The 27,591-nt window shown below is 35.6% G+C and overlaps 2 protein-coding genes across 9 annotated transcripts in view; both read left to right on the forward strand.

The window, feature by feature from the left end:
- LOC129577965 (elongation of very long chain fatty acids protein 7) overlaps positions 1 to 12,983 on the forward strand; it is a 19,159-nt gene extending 6,176 nt beyond the window's left edge. The window contains exons 2-6 of the mRNA XM_055465882.1: positions 2,794 to 2,934; positions 6,538 to 6,726; positions 7,629 to 7,791; positions 11,892 to 12,193; positions 12,289 to 12,983. Of these exons, the coding sequence (XP_055321857.1) occupies positions 2,794 to 2,934; positions 6,538 to 6,726; positions 7,629 to 7,791; positions 11,892 to 12,193; positions 12,289 to 12,459 (966 nt within the window). The 3' untranslated portion in view covers positions 12,460 to 12,983. The remainder of the gene's footprint in view (positions 1 to 2,793; positions 2,935 to 6,537; positions 6,727 to 7,628; positions 7,792 to 11,891; positions 12,194 to 12,288) is intronic.
- Positions 12,984 to 14,700: 1,717 nt separating this feature from the next.
- On the forward strand, positions 14,701 to 27,577 carry LOC129577961 (elongation of very long chain fatty acids protein AAEL008004). 8 transcript variants are annotated; one of them, XM_055465871.1, is made up of 9 exons: positions 20,227 to 20,498; positions 20,891 to 21,090; positions 22,895 to 22,975; positions 23,195 to 23,385; positions 23,853 to 23,933; positions 24,685 to 24,847; positions 25,569 to 25,602; positions 25,706 to 26,009; positions 26,373 to 27,577. In XM_055465871.1, exons 2-9 carry the CDS (start codon positions 21,078 to 21,080, stop codon positions 26,529 to 26,531), a joined length of 1,026 nt encoding a protein of 341 aa, XP_055321846.1. In that variant the 5' UTR covers positions 20,227 to 20,498; positions 20,891 to 21,077; the 3' UTR covers positions 26,532 to 27,577. The 8 variants fall into 8 exon arrangements, with proteins under 8 accessions (XP_055321845.1, XP_055321851.1, XP_055321850.1 ...); XM_055465870.1 differs by lacking the exons at positions 20,227 to 20,498; positions 20,891 to 21,090 and adding an exon at positions 14,701 to 16,616; XM_055465876.1 differs by lacking the exons at positions 20,227 to 20,498; positions 20,891 to 21,090 and adding an exon at positions 14,701 to 15,027.
- The last annotated feature ends 14 nt before the right edge of the window (positions 27,578 to 27,591 follow it).

Below are 27,591 nucleotides of genomic sequence, written 5' to 3' on the forward strand. Positions count from 1 at the left end.
GAGAGAGAGAGAGAGAGAGAGAGAGAGAGAGAGAGAGAGAGAGAGAGAGAGAGAGAGAGAGAGAGAGAAAAACGTTTAGCCAATGGTGCCGCATACATAATCGATTGTTTCCGAATTTTGCAACACCGACACACACCCAGCCAGCATCCGAATGAGAAACTGGGCTCTGGTTGTTTTATGTTTATTTGACTGCACACAATTGTCGACCACCGAAAATATTGCGCGATTTTTAAGAGAGACCCAAAAAAAAAAGAGTATGAGAGATTGTCAGGCGATGAGGTAACTTTCGGTGAAAGGTTCTCGCTTCTCATATTACCGACCTGAGAGCGGTGTGAGACAGGGAAAATGAAGGAAAAATTCATTGGAATGAATAGCATGTGCAATGAGAGTGCTCTTTTTCCACTAAGCTGCTGTTGTTGTCGTTTTTTGGGCGATATATATGACATTTACGTTCACGAAATTATAAGCGTGCAAATACAAAGTGATTAATTATATTTCTTATTCAACAATCAGTGGCTATTATTGGCTATTGTTTTTTTCTCTCTCCTGTGATAGCAGCAACCGCGATCCAGATAACTTTCATTTCTGCTCCCTTTCAATTTCAGCTCGTATTGCACGCCCATATCGTTAATCACTTGTCTCATTTATTGTGATGTTATGTAGTTGCGGAATTTTCGAACATAAATCGCACATTGATCGAAGACAGTTTATTTTCTCTCTAGAATGGCACTGCATCGTAGAATGTTCTCTCTCCGTCGCCAAAAACTGGTTGCACCGTGTATAATACATACAGTGATTGTTTGTGGACAACGGTCAAAATCTAGAAATGCGGAAACCAAAACAATCATAGTAAAATATATCTATTCAAAAATCAAGAAAGACCCATAAAAACAATAGCAATTAGAGAGGAAAAACCACAGAAAACCGAAAAAAAAGATCGCCACATAAACGTGCCAAAGCAAAAGAAACGAACAGGGAACAAAAACGTTTTGTTTACAATGATAATAATGCGGTTCTAGAACTAGAATCATTGAAAGCTTGATGTTTGCGGAGACAAGTCAACTACCGTAAATCCAGTGACGATGACGCACTTGGTCGGCGCGCTCTCACACCATATCGGGTCCATGCACATAATTATCAATCTATATTTAGATATGTAGAGGAACAATTTTTTTTAATGCATATGACGTCATTGCATCTTAAAGACAATTTAAAGACATGTCTCTCTAATTTCCCCGTGAGCTTGGAAAGTATGTGCGAACGAGATGGAATGGCAAGATTATATGCGACCGGTCGCTGACTGAATGCCTCGTATAAATTTATACATACATTGATGCTCTTTTTTTTCCATTTATCTCTCCCATTGGATGACGCGGGAATTTGTACAATCTACGCCGCGAAAATAGATGAGAAAAATAACTATCCAGTTTTTATCTTCTACTCGTTTGCAATCATGATTGATTCAATCAATTATTTACTAGATTCATCTGTTTATTGCTGATTACTATTTAAAAAAGATGAAAACAAAAAATCTTTCTATGAATTATCATTACTATGTGGAGCGATACGAATTTAGCAGAAAACAAAAATAAGAAGAGAAGAAGGAGAGGAGATAAAAACACACGCAAAAATATTAAGTATGCAAAGATCTGAGTCAAACTGGATTTAATAGCGGCATACGTATAGATCTGGAAAAAAAACAATGACAACAATCAATGGAATATTGATGACGACGACACAGCATCACATCATATCGTTTGAGTCAAACATTCATATGATCACAATATGTGACGTGCGAATGTCCACGATTTACGTCGATGTTTCGTGAAGTAATGGCGATTCTCCTTTTTTTACGATTTCGTGTATCGATTAGAACCTTGAAGAGATGGAATTGATTAACATCTTTAATATCATATGCAATTTCTTCAATTCAGAGAGAAAGAAAGAGAGAGAGAGAGAGAGAGAGAGAGAGAGAGAAAAAGAGGCGGCACTGCAATCGAGTCGTGAGGAGATGCACACTCGAGTCGCTAGTTTATGATGTATCGCGCGTAATTTATGCAGAAAACACACATCGCATGTGTACGCATACCATTAAATGATTGATGTAAATTGTGTACAAAAATGTGATATTCGATTGAAATCGGATAATCTAATCGAATGGGCGCTATAGACGAGAGTGTTTAACGAAAAATCGACTGCCTCTCGCTGTCATTACCATTATTATATGATTATTTTTATATTTATATTGTTTTTCTCCGCGTTCGATTATTTTTTCCTCTCTTGAAATTCTTTGTTGTTGCTGTCGCCGCCGCCTTTGCCGTCGTTGTCGTTGTCATTGTCGTTGTCGTCGTCGTGGTCGTTGTCGCTGTCGCTGTTTCTCTCTCCTTTTTCCACCATATTTTTTATGTGTGTTGCTTTTTTTTCGCTGCTGTGTGTTTGCAAAACGCGTGTGCTTAATCTTACTCGTTACATAGTAGTCGACGAAGCACAAGGTGGTCAGCTCTAAATAATCATACTGATTGTCGGAATATATACACATGTCTATATACATGCTGATTGGTTTCATATTATTTTCTATCTTTGTTGTCGTTCAACTTTTGCATCAGCCGATCAAATGTTAGAGAGAATAATTATATGTGTGACGTTTTTATCGACTGAGCGAAAATGGTGTATTTATTTAAATCGATGATTTGTAATTTAATGAAACTAGTATTAAGTTGCATATATGACACATTTACTTATTTCTGGACTTTTCTTTCCTTTTCCAACCCACCCTTTCTCTCTCCATTACAGATGAACTATGTTACAAGATTTTATGAAGGATGGCGGGATCTGATGGACAATAAATCAGATCCAAGAACCACAGACTGGTTTCTTATGAGTTCCCCGTTCCCAACCATTATAATCAGTTTAAGTTATGCATATTGCGTTAAGGTACGTACAAGAATATAACCGATAAATCTCACGAGATAATGACTTGAATAAAGTTCTGATGGACATTCTTTTAAAAAAAATCTCTCTCTCTCTCTCTCTCTCTCTCTCTCTCTCTCTTTATCTCTGTACATCTCAGTCTGGATATCCCCGAGCGTAAAGAGTTTTTACGTTGTAAATTGTAAAACAAAAACACATAAGAACAGTTGGTTTTTTCTCTTTCGTCTTTGAATGAGTCGAAATGGAATAGTCATTCGTGATGATGAGTGTGACCAAAATGGAAATTAAAATAATACCACGTTTCATCCCAAAATTGGCTACTCTACGATTAAACTAATGTTAAAATGGGGAATTCATGCCTATTTGACTATTTGTTATGAAGATGAAGTAACATTTGTTTCCTGTTAAAGATTTGGCTATTTTCTTTCGTCATCATCGTCGTACGGATGAAGTTTTTATTGATTCAAAACAAGATCAATATTCAAACATTTTTGCCATCATAAAAATCATACGGAACTCGGTAGGATGTTTCGTCATTTTATTTGTGCAATATGCAATATAATGTGGAACACCGGGGTCTGTATGTAATGAATTATGATGTTTTTGATCAAATCGCCATTCCAAGAAAATAACACCGTACTTAATGTTGTCGACAAGTCAAAGAGTAAATATAATTAAATTAATTGTAGAACAAAAAAAAAGAAACTAATACATACAATAAATTGTAAAAACAGATTGTGCAGGAAATAAATGAAATACGCTGGGGGGTCGGCATATAATAATCACATCACCTCCAACAATAGTTGTATATTGAATTTATGCATATTATTTATTTAGCGGTCACTTGATGTTGCCGCTTAGTGATTTGAAGCCAAATACTGCTTTGTCCGTTTGGGTTTAATGCTTCATCCATTTTGAGTTTGAAAAGTAAATTTGCCCAAAAAGAAATAAATTGATCGGTTCGCGACAGATCGCTTGTTTCATGAAAGTGAAATCAAAGCAGCATAATTTCAATATTATTTTGGCATCATTCTTATTTGGTTGATGGTCACACAAAAATCAAAGCTAGTTTCATTCAAAGTAACCAAAAAAAAAACACGAAAATAAGATTATTTGAATATGTTCAACGTAAAAAAAGTATATATGGATAAACCGCAAAATTACAGGCTTTTCGAGCATTCGTTTTTTTTCCTGTTGATTTCATATTTAAATTATTTTTCTCTTTTTTTCCTTACCTGAATATATCAAATAAATCTTAAGTTGGTGAACATAAAAGGCGAATGGAAAAAAAACAACGCAAATCCAGCGGTGTTCATTCACACTGTGACCGTACTCGATTGGTTTATTTTTTTTTTATGTAATTTCTGTAATTATATTATTTCAAAAATATGACCTTGAACAGAAATCATCGTAGAAATGAAGAGCGCGATGTATGTATGTGTGTATGCTTGCTAGGCTGCATAGAAATCATTAGGTGTATCATACATCGTAGCTAACGACATTTTCAGGTGGCTATTAAGCAGTAGCAGCGGTAACGGCAATATGTCGTCGACAACGGCAGCCACCAAGTCAAAGCAATCAAAGCGCACAAATAGTATATCTATGTACGCGCAAAATGCCATGCATTACCTGCAACGTGTTAACATATGCTGTGTACATTAACTTGACACAAACGCGTGAATGCGGCTATATGCACACATTCTTTTGCGGCTTTAAATCATGCCATTGCAAGTGTATTTAATACAAGACTTTGGTCGATTGCTGTTTCGGTTTTACGTTTGCAATGAATTTTTCGTTTTCAAATTTTGTGGTACACATACGCACATACACACACACACACCACCTCGCATATACTTCTTATGCATTACAATTTTCAACATAATTCGATCGTGATTCCGTTCAGATTGAACTAGACACAAAAGTTCTTGAACATTGAGCCTCTGCAATTTCATTTACGAATCACACACACACACAATTCAAATCCAATCAAGTGGACGGCACAAATTAATTATATGTACGAAATGCATAATCAGATTTCGCAACATGTTCACTTCAAACAAAACAATATGCAAAAGGGGAAAAAATAAAATAAAAATAATAATTTAAACAAAAGACTTTTAAAATAGAATGCATTTTCATCATGCTCATGCATTCATATTGTTGGTATTGCTGTTGTTGTTGTTCAAGTTCATTCACACGCTGTTTTAGTACTGTGGCCGGCCGATGTCATTAAGTATCGACGTATCAGGAATTATGAGCAAGCAAAAAATTTAAATCTGTGAATAGTTTCGATTGCATCGCGAATACTCAGAATTGAACGGTTTATTCAGCGATTCTCGCTGAGCATCGCTTAAGTTTACGCCGAGCAAGCAATTAATTCACTATATTTTCGCAAAATTAAATCTTGACTGAGAAAGAGAGAGAGAGAGAGAGAGAGAGAGAGGGAGAGAGAGAAAGAGGAGAGGAGAGATGAAGATCAGGGTGAGAGCGTATGAGTGAGTGTACGAGAGTGTTCACGCTTGTGAGAAGAAGAAAAAGCAGCGATTCATCATTATCTGTACGGTAACACACTTTTGTAACGATTCGTTCATCGTGCTTCGCTTTGGACACATCATTCATCGTGTTGTATGCATTTATTGTATTGGATTGGTTTCAATGGGCAATAAACACGGCTTTATGTATGTGTATGAAGTGTAGACACTGCAGATGCATTTTTATGGCAAACAAAGATTTTGTGGCATCAGATACTTGATTTAACCTTGAATACCTGATTTCTATAACATTTACAAAGGCCTGGAACTTTTTTTTTGGGTGCATGCGCTTTTTTTCTCGTAAACAACCGCAAAAAAATTCCTGTTTGAGACAAAACAGCGTTTCGATTTCTCTCTATTTATTCAGAATGAGCGCGAAATTTGCCGGTTCAAATTCAACAAAATGAAACTCAACGGAATGTGGTGTCGACTATTGTATATTAATGGTGATGCACAGTTTGATTTCGTTCGTTCTTCCTTTGTAATTCAAGTGATTGTACCAATTTGCATACGTTAACACTACACATGAGCAATTGATCTAATCAATTGTTGGGGAAATATTCAACGCTTTATTCCCAAAACCAGACTACTACTGAATCACTTTAATTTTTATCGCATGGTGTTCGCTCAAATACTCTCGCTCGCAACATCGATCAATCGACTTTGTTTCAATGCTTGAGACGCAAAATCACCTTAACTACACAGAGAAAAATAATGTTGTCAGAATCACTAACATGTAGTTGTAAACGAGCGAATTCCAACTAGGGTTGGACATTTCGCAAAATTTTCTGCACTCAGTTATAAATATGTGGAGAAAATTTTGCGAAATGTCCAACCCCAGTTGGAATTCGCTCGTTTACAACTTCATGTTGGTGATTCTGACAACCTCATTACGCTCAGTGTATGTGCTTAGCTTTGATTTTTTGCATTGAACGGTGTATTTTTGTACACAGACATTTGTAACAAACGGTGAATACGATGAAAAAATGCACGCACACACCAAATGAAAATAGCAACAAAATGAAAAAAAGAACTCGTTTCATGATATGCAATGTTTTTTTGATTCCATTTATAGGTACTGGGGCCCCGTTTGATGGAGAACAGGAAACCATTTGAACTTAGAAAAGTTTTAATCGTATACAATTTTCTGCAAGTGATTTTTAGTTGTTGGTTATTCAATGAAGCCAGTGCCGCAGGATGGCTGAATGGCTACAGTTTACGATGCCAACCAGTCGATTACAGCCGATCACCGACAGCATTGCGGGTAAGTGTCAATCATTGTTCATAACCGAATATGTTTCTATAATATAGCAGCCACTTTTTTGTTGGACAACAAAGAACAGAACAAAAAATGAGAAACCAACAAAAAAAAACCAATAACGCGAAAATGTCGACCATAAAAAGACACCTAAGAGATTAATATTCTGCCGTGTAATTAACTGAATTCTTAAAATAAATCATTTCAATTGCCGGTAATTTTCTGGTATTTTTTTTCGGTATTTTCGAGTAGTACATTAGACTTAGGATTTGATTCACACTCATAAGCCGGCGTACTTTTTAATTAATGAATCGGACTTCAAAAATACGCCATTCGAAATTTTAATCGTTCGAGCTTTGAAGATTGTGACTTGTGTGATTTTCGAATCGTTTCGAATGGTTTACGCAACAACATTTTCGTCTTGTCTGTGACGATCGATCTCGTTGATGCAGACAAAGTATCCGACCAAACTAGCTTCAGCTAACGATGAAAAAACTAGAAAGTTAATGTCGAATGCATATGCGGATTTTGGTCCACTCCAAATTCGTTGAGTGAGAAACATCAAATTCACCGAATTTGTTCAAGTGAAGGTGTCTTACTGAAATTTGATCACTTGACCAATCGACACGTATATACACAACACACTTCTAATAATTACTTCCCAGTCGTTAAGTTGAACTTTACGTGTCCAATCAATCAGAATCACTTGCACTGATGAATTTCAACATAACTGGCATGCAAAGCATGTTTATTAACCGTTTTTCCACCATTATAACGTCGATTGGTCTATGTGATCATCAAAATTCGAATTTATTTAGAATAGAATAATTTTGTTTGACATTTCAGAGATAATTGTTTTCAAATTGATTTTAATAATGTTTTATTTTATTTCGTTATGTCTTAAATAGATGGCTTCGGGATGCTGGTGGTACTACTTTTCAAAATTCACAGAGTTCTTCGATACCATTTTCTTTGTGATGCGAAAACGATACGATCAAGTTTCCACATTGCATGTCATTCATCACGGAATCATGCCAGTGTCCGTTTGGTGGGGCGTAAAGTTCACCCCAGGTACCTACCTATCTGTCTTTATTGCTTGTACACTTTACATATTTATTGTATATTTTGCTTTCGTCGCTCTATTTTGCATTAGCAATGGGTTATTGTTCTTTTGCTCGCTTAAATTTACTAATATTTCTTGGGAAATAGCAAAATAACCTGCGAACTGCTTTGCTTCTTGTTTTACATCAAAACAGAGCTTGGCTTCTTGCATCAGGTTACCGTATTTTCCATTTTTTCTGAATATTATCGATGACTTCTTTGCTCGACCGTTGGCCCGTTTTAAACTCGAGCAGCTTATCTCACAAGAAGTATGACACCGCGTGGAATTTTGTGATGTCAAAGTTGACGATAGTTTTGCTCATATCTGTGACTGTTAAGGCTCTTGCAATCGTTTTTCATTGTGTGCATTGCTTGTTGTGTGCGAATAATCGCGCTCTCAAATACCGAGTAAATTTGTGCCTTCTTCGGTACTTGAAACGCGATGCAAGTGACCTGTGTTCATCGAAACAAGCTGGACAATTTTCATATCGGGCAAACAACGGATGACGTATTTCAATTGTTCCTCAATTGAATTCTAGCAATTTGTCTCATAAGAAACATGACACCGCATGGAATTTGATGATGTCGAAGTTTGCGATGATTTTGCTCACATCAAGACCACCGGAAGTGTTCAAAATTTTGCCATGCTTCTTGATGGTACGCATCGCTCGTTGCGTGCCAATTATACAACGCCCAAACACCGAGTAGATTTTATTCATCTTTGGCACCTGGAATGCAATGCACGTAACATCAGCGTTGGTTTCGGTTTCATACGGATTGACCAATGTAGCCAATCGCTCGTAGCAATCGTTCTTTAGGCCAACCGAAAACTTTAAACAATCGGTTATTTCGTTCCGGAAGCGGCTTAGGTCCACCACAAGTACATCTTTCCCAAGCACCGGTTCGGACATAGAAATATGTTTACCTAGATATTTTATACTGTATAAATATGCAAAGCATAGACGCGTGCGGACGACCGTGCGACAAACGTATCAACGGTCGATCGTCCGTACGCGTCTATGCTTTGCATATTTATACAGTATAAAATATCTAGGTAAACATATTTCTATGTCCGAACCGGTACTTGATCTTTCCCCTTGTACATAACGAATAACTGCATGAGCATAGCCTTGGTCTTTCGAATCGTTTCATCGTCTCAACGTTGTCTCGTTCCATTTGGGATATCTTGTCCAGGATGAATTGCCAGTCGACTGATTCAAACACGCTGTAGTTCCCACTCTTCTCGGTTTCGTTGCCTCCCAATAATTTCCCAGTTCAAGTACTCCTCCTCACCAACTTGCACCATTTCGTCCCATTTCTCCGCATCCCGTCAATTCGCGCAGTTCCTCAAATGCGTCGTTTACAATTGCTTGCAGTTTAGCAGTCGGTGCCATTTTGTCACAGTACTCTACACCGAAATAACTAAGAAGAAAAAAAAAACACCAATCGTTGAACTCTGCCGATAGGAATTCGCAGTCACAATGATTGAAATCTGATGTCGCTGAAAAGAATACACAAAAATGACACAAAGTATTGCTACTTATAGCAGATTTCGAACGAATTTCAAAACTTATCTGAGCTTATATTTCGAAGATATCATCACCTCAGCCACGAACGTGTTGGTGAAAAACACAGAAAAAAAACAAATTTTGAAGAACAATGAAGGTACTAGAGAAACTTATAAACAAAACAAACTCGTCCGGTATTTCTTTTGACAGATCGAACGTGAGAAAGATTCAAGCGGCACATGGTTTGGCATCGAACACCAACTGATATACAGCTGACAGCGCCACACTTTCGAATTGAATGCATTAAAGTACTAAAATGAGGTTATTTTGTTTGAATTCAAATGAACAGAGAAATCCAGTAGCAAATACTGTTTTTTAATATTTTATTCATTCTGGCCGGGATTTCTTTGTCATGTTCTATACAGTAATATCAAATAGGACGGGTTTCAGCGCCACCTGTCGCACACTTGGTGAACTGTCATCGATATCATTTGTTCGCGCAAACTGAACGGGTCAAGTTAAACTGAACGGTGCATGAACAATTAATATCGATGACAGTTCACCTAGTGTGCGCCAAAGGCGCTGAAAATCGTCGTATTTTAATAAAACCCGGTCGACTCATTCCAAAATTACCTAATATTCTCGAGAATTTCAAAGTTCTTTCGTTACCTTTCAAGATTGAAAAGATCGAGTGCAATGAGAATAATGTTTTCATTAGAATCTATTGAAATATCTTTTTTATTGGACAATCGTCTCATTTAATACATAAAAAATGTGTGAAAAGGATTTCATGTTTGGAACACGTTTTCTTAACTTTTGACGATTATGCGCTTTCATTTGTCTTTTTTTCTGATTTGTGGTTATGCACTTCAACGGGGCAGAATGCAACTTTGTTTCCGGATGTTCGGGTTTTTCCGCGACATTTGTACTGTCTACGTTTCATACAACACCAACTCACACCTTCATGGTGATCATATTTAAAACCAGTTTTAACTTCCAAGACATGATTCGTGTTGCCGTTATCCAAATGGCGATATCATGCGGAAACTCTTCTGGCCGAAAGAAGATGTGTTCCATCGGTGTGGGCAGTGCCCTTACGTTTTCATATATCGCTACATCATATTTCGCCTTTAGAATGGAATCCAAAGAAAGAGACAAAATAAAGAAGAAATTTCAACTTTCAAGAGATAAAATTCCTGTACAAATTTCCCCTCTTTTGTTCCGATACAGAGTATTACGCATACACTCTTAACTGGAGTAAACATCAGTGCGACTACTCCAGTAGGGAATGACTTTCAACCTACTTATACATGCGTAAGTTTGACGATTGCTCCAGACTGGCATAATTGCGCGGATACTCCAGTATAGGGCAAGCGTCAAACTTACGCATGTATAAGTAGGTTGAACAAAAGAGGGGAAATTTGTACGAGTCCTCTTCTGCAAAAAAAAACGCACAGTTAATGAATAAAATCTGTTGAAAAAAAGAACAAAAATTCTCACCCAATTCACTAAATTGGATATTCACCGAAATGAGCTGGACCTTCTTCACGTCGGGCATGTACCGAATGGTGTACTTCAGCTTCTCCTCGATCACTCGCACGCATTACTTGAACGTTCGTAGGGTGAAGTAATATGGTTGATCCTGTGACAAAACTTCCACAAATTTCGGTACGGCAGCTCTTCCACTTGTATCCCATGAGTGCAACATCTAGAAATAGATTGAAGCCATTGAATAAGCCAGCATTCTTATTTTGATTTTAAATTGAGTGGTTCTCTCAAAGGACGACGAAAGTCTCCCGTACATTTGAAACATCATTTTGACGTCTCCATTTCCACCATATAGATTTGCATTTGAGACTTCAAGTCTCAATGCAAAAATAGACGGAGAAAGTGGAGACGCCAAAATGATGTAAAAACTATTTTCCTCCTTTGTAGGAATTTCTTTGGGTTTTTTGCATTATTTGAATATTTCAAGTTTCATTAATTTTGGGATAAAAAACTGTTTTCCACTTACTTGGGAGCAATAATTCAATATATTTCAACATTTCCTCTGAGTCGGGGCTTGGCAGGTATTTATTTGTTCGCTTGTGTAATTGTGCGCGTGTGGCTTTGATGTACAAAATATGAGACTCCTCGTCATCGAATTTCAAGGCATCGAGGTTACTTTGAGTGTTTTCCACATCGATCCATTCCGCAGCACATTCCATTGATTTTCCAGACTTTGTTGCGATTTCTCTCCGTCTAGAATAAGAAATTGCCTTCATTTGTTTCAATGTTTTAAACGAAAAAAAAGACCGCTAATATACCCATTCCAATTGTTCGCTAGCAAATCTTGAAATCATTTCATCATAGAAAAGATCATCGACGTCCATAGTGCCGTTTGTGATGAAACAACGAAATCAAAAAATACAAAACAATAATGCTTTACAATTCTATCTGTCTTTATTGTTTTACTGATAAGTCTGGATTTATCCTGTCATACATAAATAAGCAACACTTGAACGATACAGTTGATGTGAATTATGGCTAATTAAGATTGTATTTGTTTGTTCTTTCCTACAGGTGGTCACAGTTCATTCTTTGGTTTCTTGAACACCTTCGTCCACATCATTATGTACACGTATTACATGCTGGCCGCTATGGGACCAAAAGTACAGAAATACTTGTGGTGGAAGAAGTACCTCACCGTCCTCCAAATGATTCAATTTGTATTGGTGATGGTGCATGCCTTCCAATTGCTATTAGTAAACGACTGCAACTATCCAATCTACTTCGCCTATTTCATTGGTGCTCATGCCATCCTCTTCTACTTCCTGTTCTCACGATTCTACAAACAGGCTTACACATTGAAGCAAAAGCAAAAGGTATGTGTATTGATGATTTGACCCGAATCCACTGCATTGAAATTTAGCCATTATTTACGGTTATTTTTCGTTTTTCATCTTTATTTGATTGACAGGCTGAAGCCGCTCAAATCGCAGCCAATGACAAGAAGAACGATGATGCTGATGTTGACGCTGATTCGAAATGCGATGCCATTAAATTTTTAAATGGTCAAACAAACATTTACAAGACCAAGATCGATACAACGGTGACCAGAAGCCGTCATTACGTTGGTTCAGCCAATTAGACGATCATCCGTGTGTTTTTCATTCAAACGTAGGGAAATGGCAACAAAAAATTCTAGCAAATTTAAGTGCAACAAAAAAAAAAATTAGGCTACAATTATCTTAATTATACGTTTCTTTTTATATGCAATGATGATATTTTAATACAACACACACACACAAAAAAAACACTCACATGCGCGCACAACTTTGTTTATGTTTGACAAAGAAATCCATTTGCATTTGACGAACATAAAACAAAAGCAACAACAACCAACACACACACACACACATAAGAATAGAAGATAAATCACATAAATCAATTCGACAATTGATACTTGAGAAAGAACAAAAAAAGCAAACAAATAAAGACTACAAATTGATATTGTGGTTCATTCGTAGAAAATTATGGATGGAATTAACGCGGACATTTCGATTAAGCATTGATATAATTTTATTGCGAAATGAATGAAAAATTTCATAAATGTAATTTGTACAGAAAAAAAATCGAACGAATAAATTTATTGTTACAGAATAAATAAATAAACAAGTGCATTGAGAACTCTATTTATAATACGATAATCTGAAAATAGAACAATTCATTTCTTGTAGTTCGGCATTCTTTTTAGACGAAGAGATAGGTTCGTTCTAGAAGGATAAATGAATACTTTGCATTGCATACGATTTCAAAATGAAGTGTGTTTTCCATATGGTGTCAAATTGCTAAACGAAAAGAGCAACCAAAGCAATAAATACCGATCCAAATGTAAAACGATCGCACCGGTGGCCAGAGGAAAAATGCGAATACTCGTTTATACACACAAATCTGTTATGCATTTATGAATTTCGTTTTGGTAATTGTGCACTATTTTGAAATGAATATGGTAAATTAGTATAACAATTGCTGGGATTTCGACCCATTTACAACACTAATATTTCACTTTCAGTGGCGACATATTTGTCGTGTAATTGTTTTCTTTTTCTTTTTCTTCTTCTTCTTTCATTTATTTATTACTTACTGCCCCGTGCCCGACAAACATTCGACATTGTAAAGGTAAACACTGCATTTCAGGTAGAAAATGTTACTGTAAGGTGCGTTTGAGTGATGATTGCACAAAAACCCACTTTGATGATGTTTGCAACGCACCACTGACCCATATATCATTAGCTTATTGAATTGTTCAAGGCCTTCGATTTTAACTAACGATCAATGCAGATTTACCCACAACTAGGTCTACAAATGGAAGGATTTTGATATTGTTAGAAATTTTGATTATCGAGAATATTTGATCTTCTGACTCATGGCAAGTCTTTTCAATTTCATTAAAAAAAATGCATTTGACCGAGTCATGTAATACGAGTCAATAACGATAAAGACGAAGACGAAGAAAGAAATTAGCAATATGCCAAATATGGAGCAATATCAAAATATGTATTCCCATTTTCACGGAATTTTTGTTGTTGTTGTTCCGAACAATATGACAAACAAATTGAATTCATAACAAATTTTTGATACAAAAATGCATGAAAGTATTGGGTTAAATGTATGCCGATTTGGTTAGCGTCTCTTTTCCATCCGTCTCGATCGTATTAAAGAGAGCAAGGTGAATCAAAGACGAAATATAAATCCAAGGAAAATAACGAATTTCTTGGACAAAACGAATGCAAGCCAATCGCAATGAGCACAATTTAAAAAAAAAATTATAAAATCCAACCAATTCAATTGTGTTCAAATTAGTCGAATTGATAATTGCCAATGAATTGGTAATGAATTGGTAATGAATTGTATTATTGAACAGTGGTTCTGTGAATGAACGAGTTCAACTACATTAATTCTTGGTCGAAGCAAAAAAGTTCAAGTGAATGCAAGCGCCCTCTGTTATGAAATTCAAACGAAAAAAAACAACAACTTCACATCGTGTTGTGGACTTTTTTTTGAAAGCGCAAAATCTTGCGTCATCGTTCAACTTTAATCGTTTCTATTTGCATTCCAGACCAACAGAAAACTCAAAATTTATTTTAAAAACAATCTACAAAATGTCATGCACAAATTCCGTTCTGATTGTAAATTTTATCGCATGTTGTGTATTGTGATAAATTAAGATGGAGACTGTTTGTTCTTCGAATGGTGTTTGGGCGCAGAGTTGGCATTCAATTCAATGATTCATGACAGAAGATGGGTATGACTGGGCCCGGCATTTTTATCTAATGTTACAAAACGTCATTCGTTGACAAGTGCCGTACTTCTTTTTTCTTTTTTTTTTATCCAAGACCTCCATATGCTCTAGAACCGTCAAAAATCATTCATAAAAATGCACATGTAGATGTGAAACGTGATTTGAATTGTTTGTGCAAAATGAAATTGACCAGCAAAAAACGAGATCATTCGAAAGTCAATTGAGCATTATTTGTAGTGTTATTGTTGTTGTTGTTTTTGTTTTTGTTTTATTGGTTTGACCGATTCGTTCAGTACACAAAACTCGAAAGCCGAAATCAGAAAGAGAAAAAACAAATTCTTGGACCAAAGAATTTTTTCAGTTGTTGTTGTTGTTGTTGTTGTTCTTGGTGAAACAGAATTAGAAGTGTTGCTGGTGAGTGTGTGTTATGAATCTAAATTTCCACGGAATTGTGATTACAAATAAATTTTTGACATCACTGAAAATTCCAATAATATTGCTCCGGTTCACAATTAAGCGCGCACACACCATTTCATGGCATACGTGTAGATAGCCCGTTGTCACACATACAATGCCGCACCGCACACACCGTATATACATACAGACCTACGGAGCGACGAGAAAGCAGACTAAAAATCTACACGATATATTTGATATCTGCGATTTTTTTACTTTAAGTAGGAAAGTTGCCTTAGAGTAGAGCGGAAGAAACACGCTTGCTAGTAACAAAAAAAAATATATTTGTGAAGTAACAGCACACAAAACACATAACAAAATATTTTTATAGAGAGAAAAGTAAATCAATCTTCTTTTTTTTATTCTGTTATACTATTGGTGATAGAAAATCGATCGATTTTAGGCGAAATAAACGCATAAAACAAACATTTAATCAATCGAACAAACACGAACCAACGAACCAAAAGGGAGAAAAATGGTTTTGTCCCTCGATAAAACGAATAATAAAAGAATTTTTTTTTTCATTCGACACATCTTACGAATTGTACATAAGTAAACTAATTGGAATTGACAGATCCGTCAAAAGTTTTGTTTGTTGGAGACCAATTGGGATTTTGTCCGAAAATAATGTCGTTCAGTAAAAGTTCTACAGTGAAAATTGTGTCAAATTATTTGAGAAGCTATCGGCTTTTGGTTTCATGTGTTTCTTGAATGGTTTTCGTTCCGAAGCAGTTTCACCAAAGTAAAATTTGATTGATTCGGTTCAGGAACAAAAGAAAATTTATTCAATAGTTTTTTATGGTGATGCTGTAGCGATTTGTTGGTGCAAAACAAAATTTAAAACAAAACAAAAAAACAAATCCGAGAGTTTTTCGCTCTTTCTTTTGCTCACAACACGAGACGAAAATGAAATAAGAAAAAAAAACGAAAGAAAATTAAAATGGAATACACATGAATGATTTAAATTTCAATTTTTTGCGGATTCAGTAAGTTTTGATTGGTGACTTGACTGTTAAGTTTTATTTGATTGACGTTTTATGTTCTATTCGATTTGAGTGAAATTTTTATTCGTTTTTGTTCTTGTCAAAACATAAATTGTATGTTTGCTGTTTTTTTCCCTCTGTCTCCTCTTGTTTATGGAATTACCGTTAATCGATTGACACTATTAATAAAAACGCACGAACAACAAACAGCAACGAACGCGTGACACTTAAAGTATGGTATGCAATCCAAAAGCAAACGCAAAAACAAACTCGTCCAAAAAAAAAACACACACACAAAGGTAATAGAACATTTGGTATGCTAAACCATATTTTGATCTAACCTCAAATGCAAGACATTAAGAAAATGGAGTGAAAAGGGAGGTAATCATCAATAAAAGAATTACAATTTGTAATTACTGGTGTACTGTGTTGTTTTCGACGCGACGTATGCCAACGGGATTCGGATGAACCTCAACGGGTTTCGTCGAGCATCGACGGGTTTTGATGGCAACAGCAATGAACAGCAACAAATGAAGGAGGAGAGAAATTCGTACAAAATATCGTGTGTGTGTTTGTGTTGCGTTTATTTCAGTTAAAATTTTATTCGTGTTGAATTGCCGATTCTGTCTTTTAACCAAATTTTTAGCTTTCGCCAAATATTATCATCCGCTTTGCCTCTGTCTATCTACCGCAGTGCATTGGCTGGTTCGCTGGCTCATTTGTTCGTTCGTGTGTTGTTATTATTTTGTTGCTCACTTTCTTTCTGTCGCCTGGTCATCTGTCTCTTTTTGCCCGTTTATCGGATGCCGCTGTCAAGTATACTTCAACGGTATCATTCATATACACAGCAAAATACCACGATTTTTTCTCCTTCTTCTTTTTCTGTTTCGTTCATTTGTGAGATATATAAACAATACGTCAATATGCGTAAATATTATATGCCGAACACTTTCTCTCGTCCGGGCCGATAAGCATTGATACAATTGATAGCAACATTCATTTGCACATTGCCAATGGAATATATATCAAATGGGAAAATACAAATTTGTGTAGACAAAATAAACGCATAAACCATATCATTTTGGGCTATTTCAGTTAATTTAATGAGAAATTGGGCAATAATAGTGTTATGACTAACCAAATAGTGTATCCGTGTGTGTGTGTGTGTTTTGCTTAGAGTGCTCTGACAAACGGTCATCGTTACTTAAGTGACGATCTATTTGTCACTATGCTTTGTCGTCGACGTTGTCGTTGTCGTAACACATAAACCCATGGCAAGCATATGAACACGAGCAAAACAAAGGCGTATGGTATACTGTAAAAGGTGATTACGTAGAAATGGGCCTCCACACAGTCCACAACGTTTCGTGATGGTATTGGTTTCGGCGTACGCATTTATTGTTGTTGTTGTCGTCTTCTTCTTCGACATACCATATCAATTTCATTGCATCTTTTCACCCAGCAAACGGCCAATACAACCGACTGTCGGCACAAATGAATCGAATGGAATCACATTATATTATATAAACATCCGAAAACTATGCTTCATACCCTTCGAATGAGTGTAATCGAATCGTAAGCACGCATTATTTGCTATAGTATTTTATGTATGCTTATGAGGGCATACATTGGTGGATTTGTGTACGCTGTGAATTATTGATATAAATTCTTCTTCGTTCATATTTTTTTTTTGTTCAAAATTGAGGTATGAGCTATTTGCTTATGACGTGGAGTTTAGAGTGGGAGTGTGCTGCGAGCTCTTCACTATCGTGCCAAGAGATTTTTTTTATTAAAACTCACTGAATGACTGACTGACTGACTGACTGAGCGTATATACAAACATGCAAATACGCGCGCATTAGCGCGATAAGCAATAACGAATCCACTGTCCAAATGTTACTATGTTCAACATTAGCTTAATCCCTAATTAAAACAGGAAGGTTAAATCAGACGGGATTGAAGTATGCATTCCACTTCTCGTCCACTGCACATACATAATAATTATTAATTTTTCTCCATTTATAAATTAAATAATTCCGAAAACGTAATCATGATTATAATGTGTGTATGTACACACAGGCCGATCGACCGACCGACCGACATTAACGTTGTTCCATTGAACATAATCAGTTTTATTTATTTGTTGCTTGTTTTTTTTTATTGTTAGAAGCCTATGATTCATTTAACATTGGGCGGCTTTAAAAGCTGTGGCGAGGAGGAAGTAAATAGCAATGTGTGTACACACACTTGCTTTTCGGAATGACTAACAGTTAGATAATATTTGCTACTTTGAACACGGACAAAAAAAAGTTGGCACTTGAGAAAAGTGGCTGTATTTAAACGAAATTTATTTACAATTTTCGCGAAAAATTTGTCAACATTATTAATTATCGAGTTTTGCGTTGAATCTAATCTCAGCCACACTCACAATCACATCTAGCTACAAGTCAAGTGGTACCTTTTTTTTATTATTCGATGATATATGCAATTATTTCGTGTGCGTATGTATATCGGCGTGGCACTGAACGCGCTGGACACGCGCTATCCAATAATGCGCTACGCACTCTATGTTATCGTCTGCTTCTTCTGCTTCTTCTTCTTCTTCTTCTCTTCTGCTTCTTCTTCTTCTTATTCTTTTTGTCAAAGCTGTATGAAAAAAAAAGGTGATAGACGATTTTGACTTTCACCTCGTTAATCGTAGTGTGATATCGTAAAATCGTTTTTTATGGCAGTTTTCTTAATCTCTTTCGGTTTTTCTGCCCTGTCTTCAATTCCAATACGGCGATTGCTGTCGCTGCTGTTGCTGTTGCTGCGAGATCCAGCTTTGCGACTAAATGCTAGATTGTGCGTTTCGTCAAATGCAAGCCATATGATTTCTATTGCATATTCCGGTCAATGAATTGATCGATATAACCGACAAGCAATCGAGAATTAAATAATAACGCTAAAATGTAACATATACATATATCACACAATCAAGGTATTCAAGACAGAAGAGAAAAAAATATATATTAAAATGAAATTGAAAGCGAAATTACAACATACATACGAAATCAGTAGACACACATCTATATATATCTATATGTATCGAATCCGCTGGATTACGGTTCGGCTGGCATTACATATTTCTTTATTATACTCTTTTTTTTCATATATTTTAAATGGTTTCTCACTTGCACACTACCACCACAATCGCACAAGTATGATTGAAGTATTACGAGTGCAGAAATAGTCAGAGTTTATGTGCATACACATTCAACGGTGTGTTGCAAGGGAAGCAAAATATGACGTTGATAATTGTGTTCCACGAAAATTTCCATTGCACACTGACGACATAATTAAGTGCTGGCAAGCTCACTTTCGCTCCGTGAAAGACTCCTCAATAAAAACAAAAGCGAAACATTGACGAGAAGAAGAAGAAAAAAATGCCAAGGCATTCGATGATGAAAGAAATGTCTATATCGGCTTTACTGGTTCCAAAAAAAAAAAAAATATTCGTATATTTGGTAATTTTCTCTTCCCTTTTCGTTTGGATTCAATCAAGACCCACACACATTGGCATTATTGGTAATTGGCCACACATTATGATTGGCTTCTCCATATACACATGCACACACACATATATATATATATACACACACACGTACGAACATACCAATTTGAGCATAATTTTTTGTTTTGAATTTTTTTTTTGTTCGGTCGGTGTAATCGATCCAAACGCGTGTGAAATGACAAAACTTACCGTATACATTTTATTTCCCCCCAAGAAGAGACACACCAAATAGGACTTTCAAACGAAAGTTGATCACATTGTTTTCAATGACACACACTTTGAATGCAGCTCGGGCTACGAATTGTTGTTTCCAAGCAAAGCTTCCACATCATGCACGTATATAGATATATTTTGAATACGCGTATGCATGTAGTCATGTATATCCATCCAATCACAATGATTATATTTGTAAACCCATCGGTGATTGTTGATTTCGTTTCAACGCATTTATATGTAAATCGGTGCGGCCAATCAATTCATACAGATGATCTTTTTAAATGATAATGACGCCGACATCGAGAAGTTTTCTCCAGGCTATAATGACTTGGGCTTTAATTTTTTTTTTCTCTCTCTCTCTCTCTCTCTCTCTCTCGCGCGCGCTCTTTCTCGAATATAGGTGAACTTCTGATAATAAATACTGGGTGTTGCATTCAAATCAATCGGTATGGTATGTTCAACCAATTTACGGTCACATACACACGAACGGCAATGCGACACCATAAGATCAACGCTGATAGAGTGTAAACGATTCAACTTTGATTCATGAAAATTAAATTTCAACATCGAAACGACGACGACGATAAATTGTGGAGATCATAAGTTGAAAAAAGAAGAACGATCAGCATAGATTATGCGCTCGTATGGAATGCTGCTGATACGGTTGATAACAACACGTACGATTTTTTTTCCGATTTCGTTCGCCGTTTCTTTTTTTTCGACATTTCATTTTTTTCGGATGTTGTTGTTGTTGCTCAACGGCAGGTTGTTTCGATGAGGAAAAAGTCGTTTCCCGAATATTCCCCTTTCACATGAGCCGAAAATCATGCGAAAATGTTTTTGAAATGTTGTGAAAAAAAGTGACGTAGATTGATTCACACTGAAATTTCCCATTAAATACAAAATATAAATGCTATGCACTTGATGCGATCAGTGATCATGAATCGATTTCCGAAACAAACGCACGTATTGCTCGGCAGGAATGTAAATTGATATCGATACGTGCTGAAATGATCGATATGCCGTCAGGCACAATGCAACGATGACAACAACAAAATTTTCCAAATAGTCCTTCCCCAGATTCGTTTCATTCTATATCATTTCGACTAATACGACTATCCAAAAGTATTCGGCAAACAGCACTCGCTGTCCAGGCGCTAATCAAATAATTTGAACGAGACACATAGCAGGAAAAAAACAGTAAACGGATAACACATCGAAAAACATCGACAAACAGAAAGCAAATTCTTTAATGAATGCAAAAATCCGGTAATTAGAAACACATCATAGATAAGTCAGTTTATTGTGGTACAACACAACACAACACAACATATGTGTGTATGTTATATATGCAGAGGCAGGCTAACAGCAGGCACAGGTATACAGCCAGCTGAATACATTAAATGGCAATTTGCGTATACGACTTTAGCTTTGATTCCAACATCATTAACGTGTTCATGTATGCGCGTGTGTGTGTGCGTGTGTGTAGAGAAACACATTGTAACAAGAGCAGAACCAAGGGAAACACTGTAGCAAAGACGCTTTACGAGGCTCTTAAAAAACAAGAAACAATGCTCTGGCCATAGTTTAAGCACACATTTTGAGCTAAGCGCACGCTTTTCAACGTTAACGTTAACGGTGATATCAAAATTTTACCCATAGTTTTGGTTTCAGAATATTTTTTTTCTTACTTATTTCATTCACTTACTTGTCGGCCTAATAACAACATACAATCGAAAATCGTTTCATCTTTTAACTTATAAACACTACAGGATAACGTTGTAAGTCTTTCGATTTTTTTTCCTTCACGATTCGATCGATGTTATTAATAAAATTTTGTGAGCGAATTCGTTGGTGTGACGAGTGAAAAAAAAACATTCAGCTCAGCACCTTTGATTTCAGTTTCTGGTCCGATAAGAGGCCGTAAAATCCATTTGATTGTCCAGTTCGAAATGAAAAGCCATTCGTTGTGTAATGTTTAAATGCAACAAAGCAACGAAATAATGAAAAAGAAAAAATCAAGTGTACGTGATGCAACTTAAGGTTACAACTGTAATTATAATCCAATCTTCCTTGAAAAAAGAATGCATTTTTCGCGCGAATTTACGTATTCAATCGTAGATTATTAAGTGGTCAATACAGTGGCGATGTGTTGCTTTAATTTTCCTCTGCGTCAATCACACACACACACACACACACGAAACAAAACGAAATATACTCGTACACTTGACGAATTAAAAACAAAACCAAACCAACCACAAAAAAAATATTAAAACATCAACTCATTAAAAAAGAGATGGCTAAGCGGACAAACAAGTGCGAGTACAAAAGTTAAAGCTACGGCTATTGCCAACCCAGACAGCAGCAACAGCAGCAACAGTGACAACAGCAGCGCGATATTGTTCGTTGTCTCTGATAGAATATCTTGATTTGAAAAAAAAAGGAAGAAAATTGCTTGAATCATATATAAATTGTGTTTATTTATGTGATGTTCGTGCCTGTGTGATTCGCAATCAAATTAATTGTCATTTTTGTCGAATAGACTTGTTGAAAGTGAGGAAGATAGAGATTGAGAAAAAGGAATATAAATTTATATCAGGTTTATAATCAGTCGTTATTTCAATCATGCATTTTATTAGTATTTCATTCACTGCACCGTGCGCACATGTTTGAGAAGTCAGATCGAAAACATTTCACCAATTCTAACCGATCGTTTTGTTATTTGTACTAATCGAGCCGATCAACTGGCCATTTCACTCGAAATCCGCTCAAATAAAATCGAAATAGTTGTTTTCGTGTGTGTGTGTGTATGTGGTTAGTGTAAAAAACATTCGTTACGTTCGTTTGCCGTGAATATTTTATAATATTTTGCCTATATTCATCTGTTTATTATTTTGTTTGGTTTTTTTTTCTTTTTTTTTCGTTCTCTATCATTGATTTGTCACATCCGTTAAACTTGGATCCGTTTTGTTTCTTTGGTTAATTTGTTTGTTATTACCCGACCAAACGACGCACCAAAATTGTGTACACTTATTTATCGTTGACGTTCTTTTTTTTGGTTTTTCCTCCGCAGACCTATTGACACGTGTTACGATGGCGTACGTTTTACACGATGTATATGATTGGTATCGGGATCTGATGGATAATAAAAGTGGTACGTATGGTTTTTTTTTCTGCTTCGCAGTTGAAATGTTTGTGTCGTACAAAGTCCACAGACACTGAGAATCATCGAATAGACATCAAATGTTGCTACTTTGGCAGCACGGCACGCGGTCTTTGTTTTTCAAATAACAAACAAGGACACACGTAGCTCACTCAGTCTTCCTAGATGGAAAACCTGAATGTTTTTTTTTTGTTCTGCTCGAATTTTCAGATCCACGGGTGAACGATTGGCCGATGATGTCGTCACCTATTCCAACGATCGGTCTCTGCCTATTTTATGCATATTTCAACAAAAGCCTAATGCCAAAAATAATGGCTAATCGCAAGCCATTCGACTTAAGGAACATTTTAGTAGTTTATAATCTTTTTCAAACCGTATTTAGTATATGGATATTCTATGAAGTAAGTAACAATTTACGAAAAACAATCATCTAATAGAAATTTTATCAAAAACCCGTTAATTATTACTAACTTGGGCAAGCCCCCCAAAAAAAGAAACAATAGCATCACGTTGTTACAATTAAATTTCATGATGAATACACAAAAATTCCGTTTCGAACGTATAGGCTTGTATCCAACTCCGAATTTTCTTGTGATTTACACCATACGTAATGTTTCATTTTATCCGCATTGTATTCGGAATTTAATTGCAATTACGCGAGTTCTTGACGTTTTTCGCAGAAATCGTTTTGTATGATAAATAAGCGATTCTTTTGTATTTCGCGTGAAATTTCGTGTGATATTGATAGACTAAATTATTCACTGACTACATTTTAATGGATTTGCATTTTTTTTTCTCCCTATCTCTCTCGCCCGTGCGCTGTACTTTATTCTTCAATTATGGATTGATTGACGAAACATTGTAACAGTATCTTGCAAGCGGATGGTGGGGTCATTATAGCTTTAAATGTCAGCCTGTTGATTACTCGAACAGTCCACTAGCCTTAAGGGTAAGTTTAATTATCATTGAACTCTATGCTATAAGATTCTTCTTTTAAAAAAAAACAGATTTATTCTTCTTCTCTGTGAATAATTTTTTTTTTTTTTGGTTGTAATTGCTTTTAATTACCACAATGTCGAAAGTAATCAAGCTTCACGGATTTTCATGTTACTCATAAATTGATAATTATCAAGCTTAGCAATTATCTGCATACAAAGAATGATGCGAAAGTGATTTGCATGAATAGCACTCGAAATAGTCGTTGATTATCCGTTGCAATTTGTCGTTGTTGAGCATTTTGATAAAAATTTGAACGGTGTGGCTTCTGATGCAAACAAACAAATAAACGAGCAAACAACAAATAGCACTACAATTCAAGTTGAATTGTTACATTAAACAATGTGATGGGCGGCATGAGTTGCATTTACCGATTATTATATTGTGCAGTGAAGAAGGAGCCGGATGCGGGACGCATCGATGACACTTCTCATCGACTGATCGCAATCCGTGATGATAAATTGTATGCAAACAATTGCCGTGCGTAATAATCATATAAAGTGATGATCAATGATCATGTTCATATTTCGCCTTCCTCTGGTTGCGCGCGCTCTTTTGTTCTGCTTTGCATGTTTTCCCCGTCGTCAACGTCGCCGTCGTCGACGTCGCCGCCACTCATTGTGCTAAATATTTTTCGACACACATCGAATTATTTGAGTATAAAATTTATGCCTTTTTCTCTTTTCTCGCGCGTTTCGATTTAGATGGCGGCTACTTGTTGGTGGTATTACATAGCTAAATTCACGGAATTCTTTGACACATTTTTCTTCAATTTGCGAAAAAAGACTGAGCACGTTTCAACTTTACATGTTATTCATCACGGTTGTATGCCTTTCTCCGTGTGGCTTGGACTCAAATTTGCACCAGGTAACAAAACCAATTCATAAAGAACTTAGCTGTTGTGGTCGCCTTTTTTCGCAAACGGTAGCAAATAAATACACACGCACATCAATTGTGTGTATGTGTGTGTACATACGTAAAAAATCAATGCTTAAATTTATACGCTGATTTGAATTTTTATGGCGTTTACCCAGGTTGGATACTCGCTTCTTCTTTTTGCCATTATTGGAGTAATTTATTTTGGCCGCAATTTGATTAAATGTTTGTTACTTCTTTTGATATCTTCAAGAGTCGATTTAACGTCTGTCAACGAGTTTTGAAAGTGTTGAAAGAGCCAACTTTGCGACAATTATATGTGTTTGAAGAAAAGTCTGCACATTTGATGTTACTTTTGAAAGTTTCACCTCTTTTCGTTGTAATGCAATCAAATCAATTGTTTGTTTAACATTTCAAAATGGAATAACCAAAATAATTCAAAAAAAAAGAAGAAGAAGAAATACAAATCGTTGTATTTTCCTTTGCAAATGCGATTGAAACGTAATGTGTCCAAATGTAACCTTAAAAATGGTTTTATTGACACCGTTCTTTGTGCAAAATTAGCACAAAGTCACATTTATTTATATATATTTATTCATTTGCCACATAGGAACCAATTTTGTCATACACTCCGTTTGACTAAATGTTTTCATTTGCTTCTCTTTTCTCTCTGTCTCTCTCATTCACGTTTTCTTTTCGATATTATTTTCAGGCGGTCACAGCACATTCTTTGCCATGTTAAACACGTAAGTTACCAAACACCTCTATTGTACGCTGCCATATGTATCTATCATGTCTTTCAACTTGTATGTATGTGTGTGTTTGTGTCATTTTTATTTATTTACGCAGTTTTGTGCATATTGTTATGTACTTCTACTATATGATTGCCGCCATGGGACCAAAATACCAAAAGTACATTTGGTGGAAGAAGTACTTGACCGCATTCCAAATGGTGCAATTTGTGGCGATTTTCATTCATCAATTCCAGCTGTTGTTCAGAGAATGCGACTATCCAAAAGGATTCATGATCTGGATCGGTTTGCATGGTGCAATGTTCTTGTTCTTATTCTCTGACTTCTACAAAACCAAATATACATCGAAACCCGAAAAAGCATCACTCAAAAATGGCAAAAGCAACGGCACTGCCAACGGCGTAAGTATTATTTCTTCTTTTTTTGTGTTGTGTTGTGTCCCTCTAGCCGAATTTTTATTTCCGATTCGGCACACATTTTTCGAATGGCTCATCAAAATCCAGAGACGAAATTGTCAAACAAACAAACCAAGAAAGCAAAAAAAAAAAATACAAAAATTCCAGAGTCGAAATTGTCACACACCAAAATTAGGTCGATACTCTCGAAATTTTAATGCGCACAATTTCAATGGTCTCATTTATCCTTTTTAACATCTAAAAACTTTCCGATACATTTCCGAAACGAAAAAAAAAACATTCGATTTCATGTTTTATACTCGATTTTTTAATCGTATTTTTTCTTCTGTTTTTTCTCTCCAAAAATAGCATTACACCAACAACAAAAACGGTAAAGAGACGACCATTGCCAATGGATATAGTCAATTGGCAAACGGATCAAATCCCAACAATGGCAATGGCATCAAGAATGGCGTTAGCGAGAATGGTCAAAGCTATTTACGTAATCGACAAACGGCTGTTAAATAAATACAATCTGTCTACAAAAATGAATTTGCATAAATATTTAATTGATAGTGAAATATTTTTTTTTTCTTTTCTCTTTCGAAGCAATTGTTCAGTCTTGTAGCAACATGATAATAACTTTTTTTTTGGAAAATTTTTACCGAAAGAAAAAAGAACAACAACGAATTCAAATATTTTAATTCATGTTGAAAGAAAAAAAACTTGAATAAAAAAAGTGAAGAAAAAAAATTCTAATTACAAAACATCTAATTCAACTCAAGAAATGAAGAGCTTACCTAAACAAAACAACTGGCAAATTACACTGGAGGATTTTTTTTTATTAGCTGAATGTGTCTTGTCATTCAAGCAGCATTTATTTTGTAAATCGGAATGCGCAACTATGTGCAGACGTTTATACTTTTTTACAATTCTTGAAACACATTTATGCGAAACAATGAATCCACACAATCATTTCGGGAAATAATCACATATTATACGCATTGGCATTGTACAGATTTATTTAAAACAAAATGACAAATTTTATAATTCGTCTGCTGTGTAGTAAAGCTCTAGCAACAACCGCAGAAGAAGAAGAAGCAAAAAACATCAACATGAAATATTATTAAGTAGCATAAATTGCAAATTCAAATCTAATATTTAACAATGTAAAAGAAAATCTATTAATTTATTTAAAGAAGAGAAAAAACGAGAAAAAGAGAGAAACATAAACAAACACACACATAAAAAATGTAATAATACTTTAGGGATGACAATGAATATAAATACAGCCTCTTTAGTTTTATTTACTGTAAAATAAAAACAACAACAACAACAATGGAGTAATAAAACAAGATCAAAAATCAAATATTATGAAATCCCAAAATGAAAGAAGAAGAAAATCTATATTTTTTAAAAAGAAATTATGTTTTAAAATTACACATATAGGCTTAATTTATTTTACAACTATTCAGAATGGGTGTTTTTTGGTTAAATCAATCAAACAAACAAACAACAAAAAATATCGATGGTTAAAAGTGAACAATCACAGTGCATTCACGCATTCACACACACACACAAAACAAAA

Source organism: Sitodiplosis mosellana, unplaced genomic scaffold (genome assembly GCF_009176505.1).
Source record: "Sitodiplosis mosellana isolate CC-2019 unplaced genomic scaffold, AAFC_SMos_1.0 Smas_scaffold_6226, whole genome shotgun sequence".
NCBI lineage: Eukaryota > Metazoa > Arthropoda > Insecta > Diptera > Cecidomyiidae > Sitodiplosis > Sitodiplosis mosellana.